Here is a 19821-nt window from a genome sequence, read left to right as displayed (position 1 = left end):
CAGTCTGGGCGACAGAGTGAGACTCCAAATCAAAAAAAAAAAAAAAAAGGAATGAGCTATCAAGTCATGGAAGGACACAAAGAAATAGTACCTCAGTAGACACATTAGTAAGATTTAATCAATGTACCATTCTGAATAAGGCAGGACTATGGAGACTAAAACGATTTGTGGTTTCTAGGAATTAGGGAGAAGGAAGCATAAATGGTGCACAGAGAATCTTTAGTAGAGAAGTGAAGCTAATCTGTATTATACTATAATGGTAGGCAAATGGCATTATATATTTGCCCAAACACCAAGAGTGAACCCTGATGTAAACTTCAGACTTTGAGTGATAGTGTTACGTTAATGTAGTTACAATGATTATAAACCTGTAGCACTCTGATGGGAGATTTTGATAGCAAAGAAGGCTGTGACTATGTAGGAGCAGAGAATATGAGAGCTCTTTGTACTTTTCTCTCAATTTTTCTGTTACACCAAACTCTGCTTTAAAAACTATAGTCCAAACAGGACCCCTAAAACCTCAAATTATAAGAACTTAAGAAAATGCACACTGAGATACCACCTAACTTCAGCCAGAATGGCAATTATCAACAACTCAAAAAATAACAGCTGCTGGAGAGGGTGTGGCGAAAAGGGAACACTTCTACACTGTTGGTGGGAGCGTAAACTAGTGCAACCTCGTGGAAAGCAGTGTGGCGATTCCTAAAAACTCTAAATACCAACCTCCCATATGACCCTGCAATCCCCCTACTGGGAATATATCCTGAAGAACTCAAATTTCTCTATAAAAAAGATACCTGCACACATATGTTTACCGCAGCATTGTTCACAATAGCAAGAACCTGGAAACAACCATGCTGCTCATCAAAACAGGACTGGATTAAAAAATGTGGTACATATACATGATGGAATACTACACAGCCATAAAAAAGAACAAAATCATGAATTTCGCAGCAACCTGGATGGAACTAGAGTCTATAATACTGAGTGACCTCTCGCAAAAACAAAGATCTGAGTATCACACAAAAAAAGATTTTTTCATTCTTTTGTTCCTGGGTAAACATCAGGACTAACTGGTGTTATTAGTTCCTAGGATTATATTTGTAAGTCCCACTGGAAAGAGAAAATACTTCAAGTTGTGGTGAAATTTAATTGAGTCACATGATGTTCTAGATTTTTGAATAGGACTCACAAATGATTTTTGAGTAGGACTCAAAAATCTTTGACAAGGACTGCCTCTTTTCTTATGTCTCATAAAATAGAGAGATGCATTTTGGCCAGGACTCTTGAATCCAATTGTTTCTTATCATCCACTTTTGCAAGCTAAGAATAATTTTCACATTTCTTTTAAATTGTTGGAAAAAGAATTTTAAAAGTATTTTGTGATATGAAAATTACATCAAGTGCAAATTTCAATATTTATACAGTTTTATTGGAATATAGCCATGCTGATTCATTTACATATTTTTTATGGCAGAGTTGTGTAGTTGGGACAGAGGTCATATGGCCAGCAGTGCCTTTACAGAAAACGTGTTTGTGAACCTGTGTCCCAGATCCACATTTTCTTCATGACTGTGTATTAGTTCCTAGATTTTCTAGTATGATGACAGACATATAATAACTGGCTACTAAATATGCAAATAAATACATGGTAATAAACTAGGCTTTTTGACAATTGAAGTAAATTTCCTCATACAAGTCGTCTCAGGCTATTTTAATTTTCCCTCCTTTTCAGTACCTCCCCTCCTCCTGGTCATTTTAGCCTCACCTTCATGGGAGGAAGAGACTCTTTTTTAGACTAAATTTTCTAAGATATTACTTTAAGGGCCTAGCAAAATACCCTTGCTATTGATTTCTCAGTACTTCCACTTTTTCTTCTTAGAGCTTGGTGAGTAGATAGACCCCTAAAATTCTTCCTATAAGCTGATGCTATCCAATTCCAATTTGCATTTGGCTGGTGTAATTCTTTTTCTGTTTCTTTTCTTTCTTTTCTTTCTTTCTTTCTTTTTTTTTTTTTTGAGTTGGAGTCTCACTCCATCACCCAGGCTGGAGTGCAGTGACACACTCACGGCCACCCCAGTGTTGACTTGCTGGGCTCTGGCAATCTTTCTGCCTCAGTCTTCCAAGTATCCAGAACTACAGGTGCACGCTACCATGCCCGGCTACTGTTTGATTTTTTATTTTAGAGATGAGGTCTTGCCAAGTTGCCCAGGCTGTTCTGGAACCCGTGGGCTCAGGCAACCCTCTCTCCTCAGCTTCTCAAAATGCTGGGATTACAGGCGTGAGCCACCGTGCCTGGCCTCTTGTCTTTTCTTAATAATAATGCTGGGGTTCTATAAATGCTGCCAATGAAGAGTTGACTCTAGTGTGTACAGTTTAGTTTCACATTTTTTTTATTTCTAAAGTTAAAATTGTTTATCTTTCAAACTTGAAGGAGACTGAGTCATTCAAATTGGTTATTCTTTAAGGTAAGGTGTTCTTTGGATTATTTCACTGGCATCCTTTGTCTTGTAAATGTTTGATTCATGAAAGTAATCATAAATAGTTCATAAAGCTGTAATGTACAGAAGGGTGGCATGTTAATTTCAAATGGGAAATTATATGATAGTACATAGAAGAGCAAAGCAACTGTATTCTGAGCTATCATTTCTGAATTGAAATAACCTCACAGTCCCTTCTCTTGACCCCATCCTGTCAGTCATTTCAGCCAAAATCATAAGAATGTGGTATATATAAGGAAAAGTGTTCAAAACGAAGAAAGAAGTACTTTTATGGTCCAAGACTCTAGTGTGCCTTTCCTTGGAATACCCAGTATAATTCTGGTTGCCTTATCTTACAAAATGAGAATGTCCAAAAGCACAGAGCAGTTCAGGCACTATTCTAGGCACCAGAGAAACAGGTGTAAGTAAAATTGGCAAAAATCTCTGTTCTCTTGAAGCTTATGCTATAGTGGAATAAGACAACCAATAGATAAGTAAAATACATAGTATGTCACAGAGTGATAAGTGCTCTGGGAGAAAAATAAAGCAAGGCAGTAGAGAGTTAGAGAGTGCTGGTGGGGTGGTGGGTGACAGCTTTTAGGGATGATTTGGAGTTTTGAATAGGTAGCAGGGGAAGAAATACTGGCAAAGTAATATTTGAACCAGGAGCCAAGGGTGGAGAGAGAATAGGTCATATGGGAGTCAGGGAGAAAAGGGTTCTAGGCAAAGGGATGGGTCTGCATATTGGGGAATAAAAGTCCTGTATTGCTGAAGTGAAATTGGCCCAGGAGAATCACGGTAATTAAGATGGACATTATAATAGGAGACCAACTAGTATGTCTTAAGGGTTTAGGCTCTTATTCTGATTGATTTTCTCTCCTTATCAAAACATCACTTTAAATTACTGTGTTGAAAATAACATATGGAGAGGCAATTATAATAGTTGAGCAGGACTTTCTTGTGATAATGGAATAAAAGTACAAATGTCCCTTCACTGAACAAAGTGAAAAGGATTACGCTCAAAATATTGAAAAGGTTTGCCTAGTTTGATTATAGGCTTGATTGACAGTCCTAGAATTTCTAGAACTACTTCTTTTTGTTTTTAAAATCAGCAGGAGGCTCATCTGCATTTTACAGAGCAGATGATGAACTTAGGAAATATCCCCCCAAATGTCCCAGTTGGAAATATGAACTGCTTTAAGTGGAATTTAGAGAAATGATGCTCTAGGAATAGATTCTTATTAGATTAACAAGATAAGTGAGGGGTGTAGGTAGGTGCCTTGGTTAACTTTGAAATTAATATGCTATCCTGCAAAGTATTTTTATTAGCAGACAGGATTAAATGAACCATAATTTGAATGATTATGGTCTGATTCTTAATATCATTTTTTGTCTTTGTCATCTTTATCTAATAATCTTATAAATTCAGAATCTGTGATGCTTAAGCTTGATTTTTTTTCTTTTATCTTCTTTTTAGTTCAAAAGAAATAGAAGACTTTCAGTTAAGTGAGTCTTTTGGTAGCCCACAGATGAATCTCAGTTTTGGTGATGACAGCACTGGCAGCTGGTCCAATTTAAGTTTTGAAGATGAACACCAAGATGAAAGCAGCAGTTTTCATCATCTAAGTGAAAGGTAACTAATATTTTGTAATTTAGGTCCTCAGACCTCAGAAGTGAGCTATATACATTTATAGAGTATTATTTAAAAACTCTAAATTTGAAATCTGCCATTATTTTCAAAATGTTGTTTTATTGTTCACAATGTTTTTCTAATGGTTTTTGATGTTTATTAAATTCAGTAATTAGCCCAGCTAATCTTCTTTGAGTATGCCAGTATTTGATTTGAAAAATATTGTAAATGTTTAATTTTATGCTTTTTAAGCTTTTCCCAGACTTTTGAGGAAAGTATTTTTTCTCACTTAAAAGAGGGCCTTTATTTTTTCTTTAGATGATTGGAAAAGGACAGTTATCTGTAAAAGGCTCCAACATAGCCCTGTAATTTTCCCTATATTAGTTACAATAGTATCTGTTGGAATGGGATCCTTACTTGTCCTGCTGTTAGGAACTAGTAACTTGGAACATTTATTCTTGAATGATTGAAAATACATAAATCAAAGCCATTATAAAAATAGATTTTGTGTTATATAGCAGAAGACATACATAACTTTTCTTAATTTTGTTCATAACAATGGTGTTTGTAAGATTTTTATTAATTATGATGCAGTTGTTTCTTATATTCTTACCTCTACCTAAAGGCATTCCTGACTAACCTATAAAATTTTATAAAAACCTTTATTCACATTACCTGATAACTGGAAATAACAGATACTATCTGGAAATAACAGATATTATCTCTCTGAGTCTAGAGAGAGGAAAGGATTCTCAGCATACTTGTGGTTTCTGGGATATGTGGAAAGGACCCTGTGACATGTCAGCTGAACAGGCAAACCAGGAGGGGGCGGGAAGATGACTGTTGAAGGAGGGGCTGAGGTAATGTAAGGAAAGGAATGGCTTTTCACCCGTTAGATCATTTCATCTCAGTATTTTTACTAAGTGCTTCAATTGACCAGTAAGTATTAATGTTTTTATGAAGTATCCTGGTATGAAAATGGAAGGAATTATGTATGGGTAGAGCTAGTGGCAACAGGCAGACCTGTAACCAGCTGAACAACTCTGTAGAATGTTATATGAGTGAATGGTACTATGTGGTATTAGAAAAAGATAGTGGGACTCATCCAGGGTTGGTGGTGTGCTCGGTGAATATACAGTTTCCAGGGCCTCACCTCCAGGGATGGAGATGTATTAGGTCAATGGCAGATCCTGAGAATCTGCATGCTTCATAAGCACTTTGAGTGATTTTAGTGCAGAGGCCACACTTGAAGTTGTATTGCTTTATACTTTGCATCTTTTGATGATAATTGCTGTAGATACTGTTTTTTTTGGTACAGAGATCAAGGTGGGAGATAAAGACTTTAGTGATTTGAAACTCCTTGCGCTTTCATTATAAGTAGGAAGTTCAGTAGAGGACAACTAAAAAACACAATAAGTTAAGATTTTCACAAGTGTTCAATAAGATTGTATAATTATTTGATCAGAAAGAGAACTGGCCTATGTATGTGTTTCTCTTAAATATTTCAGGTAATTTGTGACTCTCTTAGAAGTTATGAATTAGATGACATAACAGATAGGGCCAGACTTATAGAATTTTTGAGATAATTTTTATGAGCTGTGTCAGAATTACTAGTTTTCAATAAAGAAAGCCGCAATAAAGAATTTTAGTACTGGACTACCACCTATTTGAGGGTTTAAGTACACCTGTTCTACACATTAGAAATATGAAAAGACATAAAAGAAAATGATAAAAGGAGGACTGTTTCATGAGTAAAGTGGGAAGACTCTTGTTTGGTGAAGAAATTAAGTTTTTAAATATTGATATATTTTAATATAGGGTGATCATTCCTCTCACTTGACTCAGTGTAGTCTGACTTCTGCTGTTCTGTTGTAATTATTAATGGTGACTTCTTTCACTTTAAAAAGTGTCCTGGTTAAATTAAAAATGTATTTGGTCACCCTAGTTAGAAGTGGTATTTTATAAATAACTGACTTCAAATCTGACCCATTTTGATATACAAAACCTGGTTGGGAGAGGGAGAGATGAGGTTAGTTAGAGTTTGAAGTTTTAGTCTTTCACCTTGTTTAGCTGGGTTTTTTTCATGTTTACATAATACTTTGGTGATGGATCTTTATTATTTATTAAGTAGTGGAATCATTGCTATGGGTAGAATTTTAATTTTATATTTTTTCTTTGTTTAATCATTATATTAATGGAATTAAATACAATGTTTAAGATAATTAATTTTCTCTTTGGTTCACAGCTGTCTTTCCATTCTTTATTTGTATATTTTCTCATTTTTAGTTTGTCTGACAACAGACTTACATGGGCAAAACTCTGATTGTTTTAATGACTTTATAATAGAGCTATATTTGTCTGAACATATGTTAAAAAGACCCTGCTCAGTTTTAAATTTTATTTTCAAATGCATTATGTCTTGTGACAATTTGATAGTGTTAAAGTAAATATGGATATGTAAATTATTTGAAATTACTCGAAAGTGATTTAGAATTTTAATAATTTTTTTTAGTAACCATGTCAATATTTACTGATGCACATGAAATAATTTTATGTTATTTCATTTTTTAGAACCAAAATTTTGGTTTGTGTAAATATTAATTTTTATAATTGTCTAGCCTAATACTGAGAACTGTAGCTGCTATCACTGCAAACTAATGTGCTTACTAATGATTTTAATAATTAGGAATGATTAGAATTTTAAAAGATTGCATGTTGGAGATTTTAATCTGAAAAATTGAGTTTAATTTTGTTTCTGAACATGGTTGCTTTTTTAAAAATTGCTTTGCTGCAGTCTTAGAATATAGTTGCTTTCTTCTTCTTTTGATTACGTAGTGGAAGAAGTTATCTCTGTGTGGCATTAGTTACTGGCCAGCCAGACAAGTGTAATGGTTGATTAAGCCTTAGCTATTCTAAAGAATTAATTTAGAATAAGACATTAACTCTAAGACATTAATTTTATTGTGAAACTTCTTACTTCATGTATCCATTTGCTGTCCTAAAAACCATTCTGATGTTTTAATCTGTAAAATTTATGTAAGTTTAGAATAATTTTTATAATCTATTGAGGACAAAGAAAAGACTCCTGAATCTTGATCCTGTCAGGTACCTTTTAGAGTAGCAGGGCTGGTCCCCCTTTACCTCTATGGATGTTCCACTCCACTGTGACAGCTTCAGAACACCTGCAGTTATCAAGGACAGATGCTGTTCCAAGGAAAATGGTCTTCTTTACTATTCATTTTCTAGTTCAGCTCTGTTCTTTTCTTCCTCTGGCAGTAATGGTAACAGCAGTAGCTGGAGCAGTCTTGGTTTAGAAGGAGATTTGTATGAGGACAATTTATCCTTTCCAACATCAGACAGGTTGGTCCAGACTAGAAACTTGAAAACTGATGAGTCTTTCACCACTAATGCATGATGTCATATTGTTGAAAGAATGTTGGTTATAGTGCCAGTATGTATCAACCTCTTTCTTCTATATTTTGACATGATTCTGCTTGATGAATTCACATCTAATGAAAAAAATACAGCTATGTTAAGATAAGACTGACATTTAATTGCAAAATGTGTTATGCATGTGTTGCTCTGCTTGCTATTTTTCATTCTACCAATTATTTCATTCAAAAGAGCTTGCTTCCTACAGGATTTCTGTTTTGTTTTGTTTTTTTTGCTTTGTTTCTATGTAGTTTCTTATTTTATATATAAGAAAAGTGTAGGAGAAATGTGTTTTTACTGTGTTAAAATATATATATATAAGTGGCATCAGCCAAAGCATTAATGAACACTTAATTATTCATGGCATCCTATGATATTCAGATGCGGTATTATCTAAATCAAATTAATAGGATATTTTAGCTTCAGATTATTGTAAATTACATTTTATGAAATTACTTGGCTCTGTATATCATGGTAAGGTAGGACTTCTTGGATTTGATAATTTTAGACACCATTTGCAATTCAGATTTTAACATGAAATGATGTGAGAAGCAAAGCTTCCTTTTTTACTTCTCATTTCTCCCCTTTCTATATGTCATATGTCATATTGTGATATCATTCCTTACCACATTTTTAAGAATTGGTTTTAATACTATTGTTATAGTCTTTTTAAACTGCTTCTGCTATTTTCTTCAAAAAGTGATGGACCAGATGACAAAGATGAAGAACATGAGGATGATGTAGAAGGTAATCAACAATTTGTTTTTCAAAGTATTTACATATTTTTTGCATAGCATTACCTAGAAGAGTCTTTACAGTTTGTATTTGTACATTTTCATCAGATAGGCCCTGAGTTATTTATGTAAAACATTAAAAATCAGTATATTTTTGAGCTAGTTTTTCTTGTCTAGTTTTAGATCTTTTGTTAAGAGGTTTATATTATTTGATTGCTGTACTAGTTTCAATCCTACACTCATGGATACACATATTTGAAGCAAATATTCAAAGCTTTCTATAATGAATATAGTTTCACTTATATAAATACTAGATATCATCGGTCACAGAATTTTGGACCGTGGTTTGTAATCCTTAATTCATATATTGGAATGTCTGAGTGAACCTAGAAGCTTCATGTTGAAGCCGAGTTTTCCTTGTATTCAGGTGGTTTTTGAGTTTTTCCCCAAATCTTATTTTTTCCTAATTATGAAAATACCAATAATGTTTTCTATAGAGTAATACATATAAATAAGAAATATTTATACTCTTTGAGATATTTTTGAACCAGTGAAATTTTTGTATTGCTTCTTTAGAAGTGGGCAAACAGAAAATTGCTGAAATAATTTCTTGAAATGTACTTTATGACACCGGAGTTTCAGTTAGTTTAATACCAGTGGTACTTCCTTGTTTAGAGACGTCATACCAGTTTTCAAGCTAAGATCTTCAGACTTAAGATTATTATTTTTTTTAGTTCTAATGCCTCCGTAAGTAGACTTTCTTCATATAGAGCCTCTAGAAGTTTTTCTCATCAGATGTAAATCAAGGTAGGACAATATTTTTAGAGTTATTGATAGGCCAGGTAATATGTGCTTTATTTTTGTTCACTGAAGTGTTGACTCTGTCTATACAAGTTGTTTACTTTTTCCCAAGTGGCACCTTTGATCAAATTTATTCCAAAGGATATACATAACACAAATGCACATGGTGGGTATTCTCTAATAAGCTGTTCTCTAATGAACTTAACTAACTTCATGAGAAATGATTAAGAGAAAAGAAGATACAAGTTAATACAAATATGAAGTTTTTATTTTTAAAAATTTACATCTGGCACTAGCAGGCTGTGTAGGATTTCTTTTGTGAGTAGGTAGCAATCAAGAGATTAATTATATGTTGATATGTTGTAGCTCAACTTTTGAGATTGTAGACATCTCATTATATAGAAAGTTATAGCCAATTTTAAATTTGTTAAGTTAGAGATTGGTAAATTAGGAGATAGATTGGTCTGAATTTACAGAAGGATTCAAAATTATGGAATCCTAAGGCAACAGGCCTCTTTTTAAAAAAAAACACTTTTGTAGTTGCAGGGTGTCATTCCCTTCCCTTTCACTAGTGGTTTGTGACTTCTCTAAAGAGAGAGCCATTTGAAGGCTCCTGTCATGCCAGGCAACCAGGAATTCTGAACTGAGAAAAAAACAGCAGTACAGACAGGTGTTAGGGTAACCTGACTTCCAGACTCATGAACTCTGCAGGGTTTGTAAAAAGGCCCAGAGACTATGCCTTGAATCATGGTATGTCAAATACCAAACCTATTTGATTGAGAGAAGGGAGAAAAAAGATAAATTCATTTTTAGAGAGTGATGCAGACCAAATTTAAATGAGAGGCCATCACAAATCCTAAAAAATGAATAATAGTGGTCTAAAAATGGCCTGCAAACATCCATCAGCAACTTTTCCTTTGCTGGTGCGTTTTGGCATGATGTCTGCCAGCATGCTCCAGGTGCTCACCTCTTGTGGAAGGTGGGGGAGTGTCCCAGTCTCTTTACTGCTCAGTTATCATTAACCAGGAGTATTCAACACATGATATTGGTCCACTGCCTTTAGTTTTTCCATCAACAGAGATACATCCTTCTTTATGTTGAAAACATAATTATAAAAAAGGAAAATAAACTTGAGAGCATCTTATTTATACTAGAGGTCTACCAGAAAATTCCCTGGTTGGTTTTTGGGATGTAAGTGGTTTGCCTACGATGTTCTCCTGCCATTTTGTCTAAAGAATGAAGTGATTATGAGCATGGAGCCAGACTGCCTGTGTTTGTATCCTGCCTCAGCCACGTGCCCCCGTAAGACTTTGAGTCTCTCTCTGCCTCAGATCCCTCATGTAGAATGGAGATGGCAGTTCCTGCCTCATAGGGTAGTTGTGAGGATTAAAGGAGTTTGTATATATAAAGAGCTTAGATGAAGACTTAAGATGTAATACATGTTATACATATGTTTGCTGCTGTTCTTTAAGATTTTCATTTGTGTGTTTCATTTTTATTTTGATGGTCATGATAACTGTAGTTTTATTTTCTCTCCTTCTACTTAGGGCCATAATTTGACACAAAATATTGCATTTATAGTACTTGAATTCGGTACCTTAAATAGTGTTTTACATTTTTGTTATCAATAAATGATCAGAGTTGTTCCTTTGTTTTAGCATTATTTTGCCCTTTTTTTTTTACAAAAGACAAACATGTTTTAGTTTATGCTGGTGTGAGTAAGAAAAGATGGATTTTTTTCCAGTATTTATTGGAATCTTGAGAAATGAAAAATATTTGTACATACTTGGCAACCAGCATATTGAGAGTTGAATTGATGAGTTTTACTTTATATTGTCTAAATATTAGGTTTGGGGCAAGGTGAAAAGACTCTGCTAATTACAAATATTGACATGGAGCCGTGCACAATAGACCCTCAGCTAAGGATTATTCTTCAGTGGCTTGTTGCCTCTGAGGCTGAAGTTGCAGAACTTTATTTTCATGACTCTACAAAGAAGGAGTTTATACTAGTAAGTACCTATCTTATAGAGAGTGGTTGTGAGGACAGTGGCAACTGTCCCTGTCTCTCATTTAACAGTAGATGATGTTCTTATCCTTGACTGGTCTAATAAGTTGCCTGGTGATTGGTGGCAGAGTGGTTAAATGCTTAGGCTATACAGTTGAGCAGTTTGGGTTCAGACATAGCTCTGTTATTCTCTAGCACTGCACCCTGGGGAAAGTTATACATCTCAGTTTTCCTAGCAACATTGTGGAAATGAATAAATAATTTACCTTAAAGGGGGTTATGAGGATTAAACATACTTAATAAAAATGCTTAACCTTATCCTTACCACACAGTAAGTACTCAAAGGTAGATGCCAGTAATAAGTATTGTATGTGTTCCAATGAAAAGACTGAGTTAGTCTTTGTATTTAATTGATTCATAATTGTACCTAATAACATCTCTCTTATAACTTAGTTTCATTTGTATGAGAAGATGGCATAATAAAAAACTAGTAAAAGCTTAAACGTACTTTTAGTGAGTGCTTACTATGTTCCAAGCACCTTATTTATCAAGATTTCCAATTTCCAGTCTTAAGTTTTTTGTCCCATAATTTTCCTTATTGAAACTTTGGTTTAATCTTATCCTAGGATATATAGACTAGTTCAGCAAATAAGCAGTGTAGATTGATCAGTAATAAGAAGGAAAAGCCAAGTTACTCTTATTTTCTGGTTCAGAATTTACAAAGATAATGCTGAAACAAGTGTGTGAAAAGACATTATACAAAATTTTTTTGCTTTGTATTTTGTCATTTATTTTTACTTAGGTTTTTTGGTCTTTTCCAGTTAGGTTTCTGGTTTGGGGCAAAAAGGAAAAAATTGGACAGAAATGGATGCCCAGGAAATAATCTGTCAAGGGGAAAGAATAGGTGTGGAAAGTATTAGAAATGACCTTGGGAGACATTTTTATCAGTCCTTTAGTATTGGATAAACTGAGGGCTAAGGAAGGTCATAGGTGGAGCTGAGAGTGATGATAATGCTTGGTAATGGGACCTGTTCCCCTTGTAACATCCCCAGGGGATCCTTCGTGATCACTTTAAGTGGGATGCTAAAATGTGGATGACAGTGTCTTATGTTTGTGGCTTATTAATAATGACCCTCAGTCGGGCTTGGTGGCTCAGCCTGTAATCCCGCGCCTTTGGGAGGCTGAGGTGAGCAGATTGCCTGAGCCCGCGGGTTCGAGACCCGCCTGGGTAGCAAGACCTCATCTGTACAATAAATCAAAAAATCAGCCGGGCGTGGTAGCGCATGCCTGTAATTCCGGCTACTCGGAAGGCTGAGGCGGAAGGATTGCTGGAGCCCAGCAGGTCGAGGCTGCGGTGGCCGGAAGTGGCCACTGCACTCCAGTCTGGGCGACAGAGTGAGACTCCAACTCAAAAAAAAAAAAAAATAATGACCCTCATTGACAATGTCTGGCTAGAACTCCACAGGGCTGCTGGGAAGCTATGAAATAGGTAAGAGGCAAGTATAGAATATCTTTGGTGATAATGATGATGATAGAAATACTTCATTTTGTGTCTTTCTAGATAGTAAACTATTGATTCTGACATTTTTACTATGTAATAGGGCAAGCATTATTACCATAAGCATAACTAGAAGGTGAGAGATAATCATATAGGCACAAGAAAATATAAAAGTATATTTATGTGAGTGAAAAAAGAAAAAAAAAGATCAAAATTCAGAACTTTTGTGCTTCAAAGGACACCATCAAGAACATGAAAAGACAGCTCACAAAGTGGGAGAAAATATCTGCAAATTGTAAATCTGATAAAGGACTTGTACCTAGAATATATAAAGAACTCTTACAACTCAATAATAAAAAGCAAAGAATCCGAGTAGATGTTTCTCCAAAAATCTGCAAATAGCAAATAAGTACATGAAAAGATGCTCAACTTCATTAGCCATTAGAACATGCAAATTAAAAATGCAGTGAGATACCACCTTACACCAGTCAGAATGACCATTACTTAAAAAATCAAAAACCAATAGATGCTGGTACAGATGTGGTGAAAAGGGAGTGCTTATACACTGTTCGTGGGAACATAAATTAGTACAACCTCTATGTAAAATGGTATGGAGATTTCTCAAAGAACTAAAAGTAGATCTAACATTTGATCCTGGCAGTCTAACTACTTGGTATCTACCCAAAGGAAGAGAGGTTGTTACACAAAAAGTGACCTGCACGTGTTTGTTTATAGCAGCACAATTCACAATTACAAAGATATAGAATCAACCTAAATGTCCATCAACTGTTTGGTGGGTAATGAAAATGTGGTGTACATATACTATGGAATATTATTCAGCATTTAGAAAGAACAAAATGACGTCTTTTCTAGCAACTTGGATGGAATAGGAGACCATTATCCTAAGTGAAGTAATGCAGAAATGGAAAACCAAATATTGTATGTTCTCACTTATAAGTGGGAGCTAAGGTGAGGGTCTAAAAAGGCTTATAGAATGGTAGAATGGACACTGGAGACTCAGAAGGGGGCGCATGAGAAGGGGAGAGGGATGAAAAATTGCCCATCAGGTACAGTGTACAATAATGGGGATGATAAGTACACTTAAAGCCTGGACTTGTTCACCACTTTACAAAGCAACCAGGGAACCAAAAAACAATTCATACCCCTAAAGCTATTAAAATAGAGAAAATTTATATATATATATATATATATATATATTTTTTAGCTTACAGATATTTCAACTCTTAAGAACTTTTACAGAACTTAATAGGAAAAAAAAAGAGCAAAGGCCTGGTCTGAGTGGTGACACAGAGTTTATTTAAACCTGTATTTATTTACTTTTTTGGCTTTTTTGTTGTTACCGTTTTTGAAACATTAACATTTCTTAACTTAGAAAGCCATGTTTCCGTTGAGGCTAGAGTGTGTATTCCAGAAAAATACCAAACTTTATATTGTGGAAGGAAAATCCGCATCCTTTTATTAATCTTGACGTTGGCTTTATTATTTTATATTCCTAATTGAGGGTGTGGCACATGTATTTAGTTAGGTGAAGAATTTCCTGTAGACTTAGCGTCTGCATTCCCACACAGTCTGTCCCCTTGGTGAGGTTTGTGGAGTTCTGTCTCCAGCAATCTTGAAGTGTCATTCTGTGGAGATGGGTTTATAAAAGGTAGGAAGGAAGATTTCTAATTTGAGTAAAGTGGTGGTGGTTTAGGGAAGAAGACCTTGTAAGTAGGAAACAGTATTTAATTGTAAACAGCAGGATTCTTGTTCCATCTAATGTTAAAAATAAAAATGCAGATTTTATAGAATTGGTTTTGGTTCATGTTTGAATATCTTTCTTTCTTAGCTTTCAAAACGGTTACAAGAAAAAGGATGGAAAGTGGGAGACCTCCTGCAGGCTGTGCTTCGATACTATGAAATGAAAGGAAACACTTCCAGTGAGGAGAGATGCAAGTCACTGTTTGATTGGCTCTTGGAAAATGCATAGAACAAACCCAACCCAGTATATTTTAGTCTTTGTTTGGGAAGAGAAGAAACAGTAAAGATGCTTAGAATAAAATTTGAATAGTGAATATTAACATCTTAAGTGAATTAGGAGGAAAGAATATACAGCTTTTAAGCGCTTTATGTTATCACATGGTGTATATAGTTCATACTTTTGTAATCTGTCAAAATATTATCTTCATTTCCTCTTCTACACGTGTGTGTAGTGTGTCAAGACCCTAAGAACATGCATTTGGAGGAAAGTTTAATAAGCATGAGGTTTTCAGGGGCATTGTCTGACCACATTCTTTCTGCCTTCTAATAGTGCTGCTAGAAGCTGCACTGAAGTGGCTGAGGATAGATTCCAATAATAGAGTTATAATTTTGCTCCTTTGCAAACAAATAGTAACTGATTAATAACTGATTTGACATCAGAAAATAAAATTGAGGCAAATTTTTTTTCTGGTAGATTTTTTGTGTTTTTAAAAACCAGTTTTATTTTCATAGTTCAGCTATTGGTAGCTTTTTGATTTCTCTAAACTTTAATTTCTTAGCATAAACATTTGTTTTTCAGGTTTTTGTAAACTCTTTGTGATAGCTTCCCCATTCTTTCATCAAATGACATTATTTGCCAATGCTGTCAGTCATTCTGGCACGAGTGCAATTGTGTGTATTTATGTTGTAAACCTTGCCAGTGGTTTGTTCTTTCATTTTACTGTTTTCTTTTTAGAAACCCACTGTTAATATTAAAAAGGTGCTTTAAAATAAAATGTCTATAAAGGTTGTGCAGTAATACTTTTTTTATTTCTCTTTTTGATTATTTTGGGTTTCCAGCTTATCCTATAAGTGAAAATTGAAGTTGCAAAACATGTTGAAATTTTGAAAATTAATATTAACGTGGAAATGCCTTTAGAAAAGCCCAGTAATGGTTTTAATTGTTGGAGTTTTGAAAAAACTCTCCACTTTACCGTGGATACATTTTCTCTAGAAAAATTGGAATTTTTTGTTCCCCTGATAAAATGTATCTTCACTATTTTGTAAAGTTCTCTGATAATGATCTTTCTGGGCTCTGCATTTCCTACTACTTTGTCTTCAGAAACTGCAAGTTGACATGAATAGAGGACCAAGATTGTGTCTTGGTTTTGTATGTGTGGATATATGTGTGTAAATTTTTGGTTCTTCTACTAGTGGATTTTGTGATCTAGGGTCAGTCACTTTCTGTGGGATCTTTGATTGTACTCCATTACGTTTCTTTTTTCTTCCTGAACACTGACTGTTCTGAAAGCTGCACAAAATATAGAGGAACATGGCCCCTGCCAGGAAATAGGGAATAAGGGCACTTATGTTAATGTGAATTGATAACTGTAGTATAGAATTTGTCTTTATAGTGAAGGATTCAAATTAATTTTTAAAGAAAAATTCCAAAAGCTATTTAAATATTTTGACGTTACATTGTAAGCTTTGGTTTTTCTCAGTTTAAGATAGAGCAAGCCTTAGACATAAATTTTCCTAAAGTTTCTTCAAATATTTTTTAAGGTGGAAAAATACAAGAAACATATAATCAGAATTGTTTCTGCCTTTAGTTTTTCAGAACTCGAGATGTGGCAGCACTGGACTGGGTTTTTAAACATTAGGTCTAGGAATGTTTGTTCTTATTAATTATAACATGGATTAATTGATCATTAAGTTTAGGTTGCATTTTTATAAGTATCTATCAAATTGTGTTTAGTAAGTTGGGTGTATGTGCAGATTTGTTCAGCAAAATTGAGTACTGAATTTCTTTTAAACTAAAGTGATAATATATTAGTTTTGTAAAATTTTCTGTGGTTTGAAAAGATTTATATTTATTTTTGTTAATGGTATATAGTTATTTCGAGATGAGATTTTCCTTGTATTTTTATTTTCTTTGCATTTTGCTGGAGCTGTGCTAGGTTCAGAGTTTCCTTATTTAACCATTACATAATGACAGACCAGTTATTAGGTATTGGCATGGATGGTAATAATAATAGTGGAACTCCATACTTGCATCAGTTCAGTGCAGGGGCATAGAGGAAAATGTTAAAGTATCAGCAGATGTTGGAAAGAAGCATGAGTTTAAGCTTTCTGATATTACAGAGAGAATATTTGAGTTTAGAGCAGTATATTTTAGTTAAGTACAGTCTAAACTTCAAGGCACTTTGTGATTTTCCAAAGACTTTTAGATTTGTTTGGTTGCTCAGTCTTCAGAACAGCTCTGTTGAGGACAATTCTGTCTTATTTTATTACAAAGCTGCTTAACATATTTATATTGTAACATTGTAATATTGCCATTCTGTACATTTTGACCCTAAAAAATATGTCTTACTCAGAACTGTTAAAGTTGTTATGTGCATTGAACTGAGTTCTCTGTTTACCAACGATAAAACTTTCAAGTGATATGTGGAAAGAAAGTGAATGAGACTTCTGATGGGGGTTTTCAGAACCTTGTTCACACTGAAATGTGGCAGTTCTTCCATGTTCTTTTCCTAAACCAAGTTTAAATTACATGTATAGTTTTAGTATTGTTGATTTTAAAAATGCTTCCTGATTTATACAAAAGGAATTGTTCATTTATAAGTCACAGAAGAAGATGACAGTATCTATTAGACAATTTGATAAGATTTAAATGGCATTATAAAACCTGTAGTATATTCACTCAGTGGCTATGTGATAACATCTTTATAGTTTGAAAAATGTTTCACTTACCCTTTTAGATATCTAATGTAATTAATTCAATTCATAAACCTTAGTTTTGCCTCAGCAAGTGTTTTATTTTGTTGGTAGGAAAATTTAATTACTTATTAAATGCACTATGTATAAAGTGAAAGATAGTTTACCCAGGTGACTTTGACATTAGTTCGTATTCCCCAAATTCAGTTTAATCTTGATTCATCACTCCGCCGAAGGCCAGATTTAAGTAAGTGTATACTTATTTAGCTGATATTATTCTCCACAATTATATACTTAGTTTCACATCAGCATATCACTTTAAATTTATGTTTTTCAAGGGAAACTTTTCACAGAATTTTTTTTAAATGACACATCCATATTCAGGGTGTAAGGAAAATGTTTTTCCATTTAAAACCCTGTCCACTTGTCACCAGCACGAGAGGATTAGAGCTTCAATGGGAATTAGACAAATTATGCTAAAGTGAAATGCATTTTTTCCTCATTTTCAGCAAGAATCCTATGAGCATTTACTCATTTACTGTATTCCTGCTCTGAAGATGTAGATACAGTGTTAGTCACTCTTGTCACTTTATTTATTTATTTTTTTTAACCATCTGTGTACATTCCTTTCATAGGGTAAAGTTATAGTTCTAGAGGTTCTTGTTTTGTTTGTAATGTTTGAATACTATTTAATAACAGGTTTTAATATTGCTGGATTTGCTACCTTTGGTTACTTGTGCAGTGTTAAAAGTAATCTACATTCTTGTTTAATATACTATATAGCAAAAGCAGCTTTGAATAATTATAGCTGTTTATTTGGCTGTGCTCATTACTACATTAAGATTGTGTACTGTGTAACAGTAACTTTTTTTGCTCTTCAGTAATTTAATATGTTCACTTACCAAAATATGAACTTTGAGATGCATTAAAATTTTGTTTTGGCAGTTGCTCAAAAAAATTTCAAAAATTACCTTTGTAATAATTTGCAATTAATTGTTTTTTTATCTTACAATTGTTTAAGCCTGTGATCTTTCTTCTCCCAACTAAGAGATCTTCAATAAATGTAAGAAATGCCTGGTCTTGGTTTTCATCCTGTAATGTCTTATTTACTACTCTGTGCTGAACTAAAAAGCATACAAGTAGGACTTCTATGACAGAAGATACATAAAAGGATCTAAATGCTCAGATCATGGGTTTTGAAAACAAGAGAAGTTGGTAATATTTTTAACTGGATACTGGATTCCTCCTCTCAATGCTGACATAAGTGCCTTAAAAGACTGGTTAACCATTCTGTTTTGAATTGAAAGCAAAGTAGAATATTATGATTACCTTGAATATGAACATGGTTATGAAGTTCTGGCCTGCTTTGAGTACTCCTTCCAAGGTAAGTAGAGCTCATACCTCTGTCATGCCACATGTGTGAGATTCTTAAAAGTTAACTGCTGATTTTTTTTTTTTAATCACTGATGGAATTTGACCTTGTCTTAAGTAATTTTTTCCACCTTTTCAATAGACCTTATTTTTAGAGCTGATTTAGGTGCATAGCAAAATTGAGCAGAAAGTACAGAGTTTCCATATACCCTTTCCCCCACCTCACCCTCCAACCTCACTCACTTACTCCTCCTGTCAACACTTCACAACAGAGAGAGACATTTGTTGCAGCCTGTTGACACCTACGTGAACACTTCATTATCATCCATAGTTTGCTGCCTTTGGTTACTTTGGATTCTGGGGGTTTGGACAAATGTATCTACCACAGTAGTATCATACAAATAGTTTCACTGCTCTGTGTTAAGTATTTTAAGCCTAGAAATTAGGAAATTTAAGAAAAAGTTTTCATGAATGTTTCAAAGTGCTAGGAAATAATACCAAACAATGGGAAAGTTTGGGTGTAAGTGCATCCCAGTCACTCAAAAAAGTTTTAAAATGCTGACAAAAAGTAAGCAAGATTTCATAGACTATAAGTCCAAAAAGGAAAAATGACTCAAAAGAAACAGGACATGTGACAAAGGACATTTGACAGTCTTACACAGAGAGACCTTGCATCTTAGCTAGGACTGAGGAAGGGAGGGGAGGGTGAGAAACAGGGCTTGAATTACCTCAGATTTTTAAAAGTGTGAAAGACTGAGAGGTCAGATATCTGAGGATTAATGTACTGTTGGTGGCACTGTTACACAAAAAGCATTAGAGTAAAAATCTGAGTTTTTTGTAGCATTACGCTTGCAACAGAAACTATATAGAGTATATGTTGCATTCCCCCCTCTATCTTTTTAACTTTGTAATCACCTCTCATTTTCATATTTTAGGGGGAGAGGGGCGATGGAAGGTAATATTTTAGATTGGAAAAAGTGAAAAAGAAACATTTTCGAGAGGGAATTGAAACCCCAATTTTGGCTTTAGCTCTTTCCTCTGCACTCCCACTTCCTTTTCAACAGACACTTAAATGATTTCTTAGCTTACAGCAAGAGATTAAAACTAGACTTCTGTGTGCTGAATTCTGCTCATCTGTGTATTTTGGCCCAGTGTGCACTTTAAAAAAAATAATTACCAATACTTGAGATTTCGCA

At 34.3% G+C, this 19821-nt stretch overlaps 1 protein-coding gene across 1 annotated transcript in view; it reads left to right on the top strand.

Annotated features, from left to right (window-relative positions):
- AKAP11 (A-kinase anchoring protein 11) overlaps positions 1–18334 on the top strand; it is a 35210-nt gene extending 16876 nt beyond the window's left edge. Inside the window, exons 6-10 of the mRNA XM_021717907.1 lie at positions 3958–4113; positions 7387–7470; positions 8243–8289; positions 10926–11086; positions 14430–18334. Coding sequence (XP_021573582.1) covers positions 3958–4113; positions 7387–7470; positions 8243–8289; positions 10926–11086; positions 14430–14570 — 589 coding nt within the window. The 3' untranslated portion in view covers positions 14571–18334. The remainder of the gene's footprint in view (positions 1–3957; positions 4114–7386; positions 7471–8242; positions 8290–10925; positions 11087–14429) is intronic.
- The last annotated feature ends 1487 nt before the right edge of the window (positions 18335–19821 follow it).

Source organism: Carlito syrichta, unplaced genomic scaffold (assembly GCF_000164805.1).
Source record: "Carlito syrichta isolate Samal-C Ts95f unplaced genomic scaffold, Tarsius_syrichta-2.0.1 Scaffold311489, whole genome shotgun sequence".
In the NCBI taxonomy this organism is placed as follows: Eukaryota; Metazoa; Chordata; class Mammalia; order Primates; family Tarsiidae; genus Carlito; species Carlito syrichta.
Note: the sequence above shows the minus strand (reverse complement) of the source record. Positions and strands in the feature narration are given on the sequence as shown.